Source organism: Emydura macquarii, unplaced genomic scaffold (genome assembly GCF_026122565.2).
Source record: "Emydura macquarii macquarii isolate MOO-44397 ecotype Brisbane River unplaced genomic scaffold, CSIRO-AGI_Emac_v2 contig_968, whole genome shotgun sequence".
Classification (NCBI taxonomy): Eukaryota; Metazoa; Chordata; order Testudines; family Chelidae; genus Emydura; species Emydura macquarii.
In genome coordinates, this window is record NW_027131105.1 from 5,483,674 (window position 1) to 5,494,416 (window position 10,743).

The window sequence follows — 10,743 nt, forward strand, 5'->3', positions numbered from 1 at the left end:
GATGGTCGAAAGCGTTCCTCGCGGAGTGCGCGCTGCTTCTGGGCTGGGGCCTGGGTTTAAAAACACCCGGAGAGTTGAATGTTAAAGCAGACCAGCAGCTGTACAGGTTGGCATTCTCTGTGATAAACAGGGTGCAGGACAGCTCCTCTTTGAGTCCCAATCCATTGTGTTTGACTAACACATCTTCCAGGAAGGCAGCCAGCCTGATGGAGAATCCACCCCTGCCCTTGGCAGGCTGCTGCAATTGTTAATCAGCCTCCCTGTAAAAAATGTGTCCTTTTATTTCTCAGTGGAATGTGTCTGCCTTTAGCTTCCAGCCTTTTGTTCTTACACTGCCTTTCTCTGCTAGGTTAAAGAGCCCTTTAGTTAGCACCCAGGATTTTCTCAGCGTGATGGTCCTTACATACCGCAATCAACTCACCTCTTCATCTTCTTTTTGATTAAACTAAACAGATCGAGCTCAAGTCTCTTGCTGTCAGGCATTTTTCCCAGCCCATCTTAGTGACTCTCTTCTGCATCCTCTCCAGTTTAACCAACAGCCTTTCTAAAACACGGACCCAGAACTGGATTCCAGGACCCATCTCACCAATGTCCTGCAGAGAGGTCAAATCACCTTCCTGCTTGCTACTTCCCTCTGTGTCCCAATCCCGTATCAGCCCTTCTGGCCGCTCCTTTGCACTGGAAGCTCCTATTGAGTTGCTTGTCCACCATGACTCCCAAATCCTTTACAGAGTCACAGCTTTCCAGGGTAAAACCTTCCAAATGGAAGCTCCTGTTTGCTTGGCATGGAAAATAGACCCACTCTGACATCTGTGCTCTTTCACTTAATGAAAGGGTTTGCCGTAGCATCTTTGGCTAAAGCTTCTTTCTTGTTCATGTACAGCTACACCCCAGAAGTGGCTGCATTACAGTGAGTTTCACTTTCAGGGCTTGCTATGGAGACATTGTGTGGCAGTTTATGGTGGAAAGACCTTATGTTATATGTAAGGATAAGTGGTATGAAGGCAGAGAAGTAGGAGTCAGGAGTCCTCGGTTCTTTTCCTAGGTCTGGGAGAAGAGAGTGATCTAAGGGGTTAAACGGGTGTGTGGGCGGATTGGGAGTCAGGATTTATTCCCAGCTCTGGGAGGGGATGCGGTCTAGTGGGATGGTGTGAGGGGGTGGGAGACAGGACTCCTGGGTTCTATTCCTCATTTATCTGTGTTATGCATAAAATATTTGACTGAAGTTAACGTGGTCCGGCAGGATCTAATTAAGGAATCTACAGCAGCCAGCAATTGGTTATGATGCATAGGAAAACAAGATACAGCGTGATACTGTTCTGCACTGATGCAGCGATTCATCTTGGAGCGAGGATGGCTTCCCAGAGGTCCAGTGGCTTTGCAGATCAAATGCACATGCCCACGGCTGCGTTGGCCACAGGAAAGATTTACAAGCGTGAGCTCTCAGCCATTTTATCCTGGGTCTGATTACACCCACCAGCACTTCATAAGGAACATCCTGGGCACTTGGACGTGTGCCAAAGATGCACGGCTAACCCCGGGACTGGGATAGCTGCTGTATCTTATCTTGTGTATCCAAGGCCCAGAGAAGCTTGTTCCTTTGCACAGTGAAGTTTTGAATTCCCTCGCTAATCTACTATGTATTCAGCACCAGTCTGGCTCTTGTTTTCATATAACAGACCTTTAATCTCACTCGCCACCACTTCAATTCTACCCACCTTTATCAGGGCGGCCCTCTCCGGGATTGGCGGAGCCTGGGAGGCCAGCTTTCAGACCAGATCCCAATGCATTTCTGTTCTTGTGCCAGCTTCTGCACAGTCCCCCACCCTCTGACTGCCAAGGGGGAGGGGCATCATGCCAGGCACCGCACAGATCTGGACCAAGATCGGGGCCCCTTTCTGCTGGGCACTGCACAGACCCTGACTGAGATCAGGACCCCCACAGTGGGCCGTGCAGGGCCCAGACAGTCTCTGCCCCAAAGAGTGTCTGGCTGAAATGGATGAAAAGGAAGAATTAACCGCTTTTTTGCAGATGTGAAAGCAGAGGCAGAGAGCTGAAAATTGGAGGGGAAGGCAGAGTCGGAGAGTTGACTCCTGAGTCCTGCTCCTGGCTCGAAGAGCAGAGTGCAGTCTAGTGGGTAGAACAGGGCTGCTGGGCTTCAGATTATATCCAGGTGTGCTGGGGGGGGGGGGGGCTGGGAGTCAGGAGTCCTGGGGTCCATCCCTGGGTCTAGCAGCAGAGTGAGGTTTCATGGACAGAGACTGGGGAGCAGGAGCCAGAACTCCCGGGCTCTATTCCAGGCTTACTCGGTGAACTTCGGGGCAAGTCGCTTTCCTGCCCCACACCTTGGTTTCCCCAGCTTTTTTTTTTTGGATTCAGCTTCAACCGTGAGGGACAGAGTGTCCAATCTTGGCTTGGCTTCCCCTCCATTGCACTGCACCGAGCTGTACTATTCAGGGAGGAATAGAGGACGCTGATTTCCCCCCCCCCCCCTCCGAGGGCCTGCACACTGGCACCTTCGCACTAGTGAAGGACTCGAACGCCACATTGTTGGATTGCTTTGCACAAGACATCACCCAGGAGGGTGGGAGCAGCCAGAGGGGCCAGAGAGCTGGCAAGGACATGGGGCCTGTCTCCAATTCCCCGCACAGAGGGTAAGTGATGAACGGGAAGGCCTCATGTTTCTTTCAAGAACCCAGCATTCTAGGTGGCGTGGTGGTCCCAAACTCGGGGGGCGACTGGGGTCTAGTGGGTTTGGGTGGGTTGAACTAGTGGGTTAGAGCTAAAAACACAGAGCAGGGAGTCAGGCTTCCTGTGCGAGATCTGCGAGGTGGGGTGGGTTAGCACAGGGGGGACAGGACTCCTGCGTTGGATTCCTGGCTCTGGGGATAATGCCTAGATGGTCTAATGGGTTTAGTTCCCCGGCACGTTGCAGCCTGCTCCAGGCTGGCAGGGTCTCTGTGCCTGTCAGACTGGGCTAACAGCAGAGTTGGCTCACTGATCAAATCCACTTTATTCTTCTGTTGCCATGGAAATGCTCTAACTGGGTAAGGGAAATCTTCCTCCTCCCAGGACTCCCTCCCCAAACCGCTGGGCCCCACTCCCCTCCCCAAGCTAGTGTAAGGGGCCTATTAACCCCTTACTGAAACTTAATGGATCTTTTTGGTTGGCATCTCTTGAGGAAACAGGACCTTGAACCGGCCACAGTTTGCCAGGGCCAGTGGAGAGAGGCCAACTCAGGTCAGCCTGATCGACAGGGCGGGCAGGGGGGTCCTGTCCTCCGTGTGAGCTGCAGCTGCCTGCCGGGGCAGAGAGCAGGGCTGAGCTAAGGACAGAGCAGCCAGCGGCTGGGGGTGAGGGAAGAAGCCCAGGCCAGGAAGCTGAGCCGAGCAGAACCAGAGGAGCAGCTGGAGAGCAGGGCTGGGGCTGGAGCTGGGTGCGGAGGCCAGAGAAGAAGCTCACAGAGCCGAGCCGACCCACAGCGGCAGAACCCAAAGGGCCCGAGGAGCGTCCCAGGGAGCTGAGCCAAGCCGCACTGCTGCAGAGTGCAGTGAGCAGCTGGGGAGAGCGAGGGGGACCCTTGCTGCAGCGAGATGCCACTAGCCAAGAGGCCGCGGAGGGGATCGTGACCAGACACTGGGGAGAAGGGCCCTGTCCTCTAGAGCCTGGGGGTGTGTCTGACTCTCTGCATCCCTGCAGCGCAGCCAGGCCCGGGGCCCACGATGTGTGAGACCCAGACTGTGAACGTCCCTGACACCCCCGGGACACTGGGTGTGGTGTCCCTGGGCCAGGGGGCGGCCTTTGAACTGTGTGCAGATACAATTCACTAAACAACGATCAATTTAAAAAAAAAAAAAGGGGGGGGGGGGGAGAAATGTGAAAGGAAAACACCTAAGGCCGTCCAGTGCGGGAGAGGGGGAGGGGAGCCCTTGAGAGCAGGCAGGGCTCTGGTAAAGGGAGTGGGGCAAGGACTCCAATCCTTTTGCTAGCCAGCTCCCCGGGGAGCTGATGAGCCAGGAAAGTTCCCCACCATAGCAGGATCATTCCCCTGCTTATACGAGGAATAGCACCTAGCAGTCCTGCCTCCCCCCCCCCAGCCCGAGCCCCAAAGCCCACATCTGGTATAAAACCCAGGAGGCCGCACTCCCAGCTCTGGGCTTTTTAGCAGCACAACCATTCTCTTTCTCTCTCATCCCCTGCCCCGCACCCCAGCTCCTCAGTTTTCCCATTCCCTCTATTTCAACCCAGGCTCCCAAGTTACTACCCCTCCCTGCCACCCCCAGGCAATTCCTTTCCCCGAAGCGTTAAGATGCATGGAAAGTGGGGAGAACGCACATCACGCAGGACATCTGAATCTAGGATGTAGTGTAAGCTTGGGGCATAGACTGTAGGGGGTGATCCTGCCCCCCCCGGCAGCGCTGACCCTAGCACAACATGAGGGGTGCTGTGCTGCAGGGGTGGTCTCCCCTGGCCATCCGTGCTGGCCCCACTGCAGTGCTGGCAGTTAGTTGTGTTGCAGGGAGCAGGGGGGCTCAGCAGATGAGTTTCAGGATGTTCTCGTAGCTCAGGAAAGTCACGGCGTTGACAGGGAAGGCCCGGAGAGTGTTCAAGGGAAGGCCTTTTAGGAAGACGGTGGGTCCCTCCTGCCGAACACTGATGCAGATGCAATCCAAGACCCCACGGTAGGACGCTCCCTTCACCCCGTCCATCTGCAGCCGGGCCTTGATCACATCCATGGGTGTGGCTAAGGCCCAGGAGGCGGTGCCAGCACAGCCCCCAGCTACGAGAACAGCCCTCGGCCCTGAGAGCAAAGGGGAGAGGGAGGAGAGTTAGGGCTTAGCTGCAGGAGGGGGGCTCAGGAGGGGCTCAGTCACTGCTGTCCCCAGTGCAGTGGTGGTGGTGAATTATTGCACGGTTGTTAAACACCTGGCAGTTTCCACCCAAGAGGTGGCCGCATTATAGTGCTGGGTGAAAAGATCCTTCTTAATTTTCTCTGGTCCATCAAAGGACCCATGTTACGCAACAGGAATCCCAGTTCCCTGTAGTCTATGCCTCTTGCCCTGGGGAGGGAAGATTGCCCCCCACCCCACAGTCCTTTCCCATCTCACCAGGATCTTGCCCCTGCGCTGCCAGGCCCCGGCAGAGGCTGACGTAGGTGAGGAAGTAGACGGCCAATGTCGGTGTATCGCGCAGCACCAGAGCCCAGGTGCCCCGGAACAGCCCCCGCAGCCCCTCCTCGCGGAATATGCTGGCACCGCAGTGCACTGGGCCCCGGTACTGGGCTCCGGAGCCTCCTGCTGGATTCCTCAGCCCACAGGGGTGAGTCTGGTTCTGTAGCCGAACTTTGATCAGGTCCACGGGAGCCAGGACCACTGCCTGGGGGGGGAGGCAGGGGGAAGAAATGAATCACCCAGTTAATCCCTTAAAGGAAAAAAACTGCCATGCAATGCTAGAGGGGAGAGAACCCCAGCAGTCCTCTAGCTCCCAGCGCCACTTGCTCTAACCCCCTTGCACCTCCTCCCCTTCCCTGAGCTGGACTAGAACCCAGAAGTCCTGACTCCTAGCCCCCCTGCTCTAACCACTGGACATGACTCCTTTCCCCTCCCAGAGCTGGGTTTAGAACCCATGCATCCTGTTCCTTCTCCCTCCCCGGGAGCAGCCTGGTCCCTCACCTGCACGAGGCCGGCAAAGCAGCCTGCAGTGAAGATGTGGGCGTAGCTGGGGGGGTTGGCGCTGCGGTCGCGGTGAGGGGTGTTGCTCAGATACAGCAGCGCGTTGCTGTAGGCCCCGAACATCACTGAGTTGCTCATGGCCACACTGAAGAGTGGGCAACTCATCCCCTTAAAGAAGCCCAGGACCTGCAAGGCAAAGGGCACCAGGGTGAGATCAAGGCCAGCTGCTGGGGATAGGGGTCCAGGGCTGGGAGTGATTGGGGGACATCCCCCCACGCTGATGCCTCTATGCACGTCACAGGCAGCTTCCCCTCGCATGCAGCGCGGAGGGTGGAAAGGAGCCAGTCTTGGTCAGGGGGAGTTCTGCAGCATCCAGCACCAGGGGTGCCTCTGATCCCGGGCAGGGATGGGGGGCGTCTCTTGGCACTACCACAATACAAATAAGACGTGGGCTGCCTCTAACCGTCTCCTGCCGGTACGTTCTGATCACGCAGTCCAGGATCCCCCGATAGTCAGATTGCGTCTGCAGCCGCACCTGCAATGAGACCGTCTCTGAGCAAAGAATCTGCAGGGCGATATTACGAGCAAAGCCCTCCTTCGAGACATTTGGAAAGCGCATGTCTAGCAGCCAGGACTGTGGGATGGGACTCAGCACTCCTGGCTTCTGTTCCCAGTTCTGGCCAGAGGGTTAAAGCGGGGGTGGGGCTGGGAGTCAGGACTCCTGGGTTCTATTGCTGGGTCTGTCATTAATCTGGGGCAAGTCCCCCTCTATGCCTCTTCCCCTCCCCCCTTGTCTATTCAGACTGTGAACTCAGGGGAAGGGGGGGCAGTGACTCTTTGTGCAGGGCCTATCCCAATTGGGGGTGGGGGGAATCGGTGCAGTGCTTGGCCTGGGGGGAAGGGAGGGCCTGATGGTGGGGTGGCTCTTGGGCAGGGAAGGTCTGTGCAGACGATGGTCCCAAGCTCGGTTAAGGCTACCCTAATAAGAAATAAATGAGTTAAAATAGCCATTGCTTGCCCTTTGCTGGACTGGACACTGCTCTGAGCTAGCCAGCTCCCCCGCAGGGACGTATATCCTCATCCTGTCTGTAGGAGTTAAGTTTTCCCTTTCCCTTCCCACCCCCAAGAGCAGTACCAGCTTCATAGTCACCTTCACTGTGTCCACTGGGTGACCCAAGACCAGCCCCGCAGCTCCTGTGTCCAAAGGAAAACCAAATCAGTGGAAATTAGACCCCGCTGCCCTCCCAGCAATGAGAATGGAACCCAGGAGCCCTGGCTCCCAGCCCCGCTGCTGTAACGGGCTAGGCCCGTCCCGCCTGGGGGTAGGACTAGAACCCAGCACTCCTACCCCACTGTCACTTCCACTTTTTCATCGGGATCCCCACGCTGCAGGCAAATGTTAAAATGTTTTAAAAGGACACAGCCCCACCGGGAGAGACTGGGCTTGATTCTTTTTTAAATCACTCGTTAGTGAGCAATTGGGAACAGGTCAATCTTTTTCGACAACAAAACTGAATTTGGCGCTCAAATTCCATCCTTTAAAATGCAACTCACTTGGGGAGGGAGGCTAGCCTTGTCATTGGGAAGCTAGACTGGGATTCAGCGAACCTGGGTTCATTCCCTCCTCTGCTACTGACTCCCTGGGTGATCTTGGGCAAGTCACTTCCCCACTCTTTGCCTTCGTTTCCCCCTCCATAAAGTGGGGAGAATAAGCCTTCCTTCACCTGTTTTCTTAATTTAATTATAAATTCTTTGAGGGCAAAAACTGTCTCCCACTGTGTGTGTGTGCGGTGCCTGATACAACAGGAGCCCTCAATCTCTTGTGGGGTCTCTGCAACCCCTGCACGACACAGTCCTGACTGTGAGCAGCCAAGTTGTGTGTCTGGGCAACACCCAGGAGCATGGGAATTGGATCTGCCTCATTCTTACCCGAAATCCAGCCAGCCACAAACTCCGCCAGGGACATGATGAGTGAAGCGCAGGGACTGAACAGGGATCTGGATGAGAGGAAAGATCTGGTCAAAGTCAATCCGTTTAATCCCTAACTCGTCCTCCTGAGATTCAATCTTTAACCTGATTCTCCCCTGCCCTATGAATCGCCCTTTTCCCAAGGGCCAGTGCCAAGGAGCTGCTGGTGACATGGAAAAGCAGGAGACTAAATGGGGCGACAGTGCAGAGCTATGGGAACTGGTGGAACTCAACTGGTGCCGTACCCTACTGAGATTAAGGGTGGGATCTACCATGTGGGCTGGATGTTCCCCTGAGAAGCACTGATTTCTATTAAGGTTGCATTTACAAAGGGCTGATAAAGAAGGGCTGTGATGAGCATGGTGCAGGACTGGACTTTATATAGGTTGGATCCTGCCCAGGCTTGTTTGGGTGCTAAACTATGGCCACTTTGCCCCAGAGCCTCTCAACTACTGAGGCATCCAACTCGTGAATGCACAGTTGTAATTGGGGGAGGAGGGGGCTTTTTTGCTTTCCACTGAAGCATCAGAGATTGCCCACAGCTGGAGCCGGGATAATACTCAGGAGGGGCCCATGCTCTGCGGTTTCTCTGGTGTAGGTGCCTGGTAGATAGGGGGGAGGGGGGTGTTCGCATGTTCAGGGTCCAACTGATCACCAGATTTGGGATTGGGCAGGAATTTTCCCCCATGGTTAGAGTGGCAGGGACCTTTCATCTTCCTCTGCAGCATGAGGCAGCTGCTCGGATCAGCTGGGTAGATCTTGCTAGTGCAGGGGCCTGGACACCAGGGGCCCTGGTTCTCAAACTCCGCCTGGCGCTCACAACCCCTTAAGCCAGTGGTTCCCAACCCTTTTGGCTCAAGGGCCACAAATCTAATTTTTACAACCTTGAAGGGCCACCGCTCTCTGCCAGCAACACTCCCACCCGTCCCCCCCACTGCAGCCAGAGGGAAGGAGTTTAGCGAGGAGGATCTCCTGTCCCCCTGGTTGCTGCAGGGAAACTCTGTGCTCCACCCGGGTCCCTAAGCAGTGGCTCCCTTAAGCAGCCAGGGGCATGGGAGATGAGTGCTCGGCTCCAGCACTTCGAGCCGAGGGGAGAGGAGTGCTGATCTCCCATCCCCTTGGCTGTAGCAAGGAGCCCGCACTGGCAACGTGCTCTGCCTGGGCACTTAGGGAGCAGCTCCCTTCTGCAGCCAGAGGGTGGGGAGCCGTGGACCATGCTGAAAGACCCCCACAGGCCACGGGTTAGGAATCACTGCCTTAAGTTCTTGAGGACTGACACTCTAAAGCTGGACCTAGGTTGGGCTCGCCCTGTCAGGGTGAAATGTAATGGCCTGTGATACTCCGAATGTCAGACTAGGTGATCCCATCTCCCCTTAAAATCCATAAAACTCCCTAGACCCCCCACTCCCCTCCTGGAACTGGGGCTGAAGGAAACCCAGGAATCCTGACTCCCAGCCCCCTGATTTCACCACTGTACCCCACTTCTCTCCCCTAGCCACAGACAGAAAGCATGCCTCCCCTCTTCCCCCCCTCCCTGGGTGGGAGATAATGAGCCAGCACCCTCTTTCCTAACCAGCTTCCAGGATCCCACTCCTGTGTGCAAACCTTTCCTCTTCACCTGGGCTAAGCCCTGAACAATTTTGCAGCACTCATGCTTGGACTGTGCGCTGGGGCCTGAACAGCGACCTGCATGGACAGATCTGTGCAAAACCAGGGCTAAGGTTTTGTGCTATAGGTGGCCCATGCCCCCTACCAGCCACCCCTTCTCTCTGCCTTATCCTATGTGGGGGGCTGGAAACCAAACCAAATCTCAGTGACAGCAGCATAGTACAGAGACACGCACAGAAAAGAAATGAACTGTGATTATATCAAGCTACCACGAGATGGAAGCAGACACCTACCTAAATGTACTTACTGTTATTGAGCACTGGGTCTGAAAGTCCTAACAGATGAGAGCCCCCATTCTGCCAGGCAAATCTCAACAGAGATCAGGGACTCTTGTGCCAGGTACTGCACGGACCCTGCCTGAGAATGGGGCCCCACTTGGCCAGGTGCTATGCAGACCCGAGACCAGAGGCAGGTCTCACTGGGTGCTACTCAGACCCTGACCGAGGTTGTGGGTTCATGTCAGGCTGTCTGCTGCACGGACCCTGACCCGGGCCACAGCGAACTGCGTGCTACAGCCACGGTGAGAGACAGTCCCTGTACCAAAGAGCGCACAGCTAGTAAACAGAGGGTAGGAGAAGGCACTGAGTGTGGGTGTGGCCACGCCATGGATCCCTGCTCCACACACACACACACACACACACACACAAATCCTGGCTCAATTCTCCGTCAGGCTGTCTGGGGAGGAAGGGGAGCCCAGCGGGCACAGGACTAGCCTGCAGCTTGCGGAGCCGATTCAACTGCAAGCTCCGCCACTGCCTCTGCCTGTGACCCTGAGCAACTCATTTGGTCTTTCTGTGCCTCAGTTTCCCCACCTGTTCAGGGGGATAATAGCAGCGCCCTGCCTCAAAGACAACACACACGGTCAGGATTAGGGGGCGCCACGGAGCTGGGGCCACGGGCCCCCCAGGCTGGTGATCATCTGCTGCAGCCACGGTCAGCCCCTTTTGCGGGCCGAGCCACCCAGTTTATCAACCCCCTCCCCGCCGGCTCTGACGGGTTCACATGTCGTGTTGGTGTCGGGGGGTCCCGGCTTAGCGCTGCGGCCCATCAACCCGCCCAGGATCTTCCCCGCTCGCCCGGGCCCAGCCCCACAAAGCGAATTCCGGGGCGGGCGGCGACGCCAACCAGCAGGCTGAGTGGGGCGGGTCCACGTGACGTCATCGTCACACGGCCAACGGTGGTTGGGCGGGGCGGGGCGGGGCGGGCGCGAGGGCGGTGCTTGCGCAGCTTCCGGGCCAGCTGCTCGCGCGCTTGCTTGCAGTGAATGAGCGCACAGGCGGGGCCGGCGCCGCACCAGTAGCTGCGAACTGAGCCGAGCCGAGCCGAGCCCAGCCCAGTCCAGTGCCGGGCCGGTGCTATGGAGGTGAGAGCGGCCCTGGGGCCTTCCGCGGGTCTGGGCTTCCCCCCTCCCCAGGGATTCCCCGGCCTCGCCCCC

At 56.6% G+C, this 10,743-nt stretch overlaps 1 protein-coding gene across 1 annotated transcript; it reads right to left on the reverse strand.

Annotated features, from left to right (window-relative positions):
- Positions 1-2,658: 2,658 nt before the first annotated feature.
- SLC25A45 (solute carrier family 25 member 45) lies at positions 2,659-10,364 on the reverse strand. Its single transcript, XM_067544432.1, has 7 exons — positions 10,121-10,364; positions 7,602-7,669; positions 6,823-6,866; positions 6,136-6,207; positions 5,673-5,858; positions 5,109-5,376; positions 2,659-4,801 (listed from the first exon to the last, which is right to left on the reverse strand). Exons 2-7 carry the CDS (start codon positions 7,636-7,638, stop codon positions 4,533-4,535), a joined length of 876 nt encoding a protein of 291 aa, XP_067400533.1. The 5' UTR covers positions 7,639-7,669; positions 10,121-10,364; the 3' UTR covers positions 2,659-4,532.
- Positions 10,365-10,743: the final 379 nt, after the last annotated feature.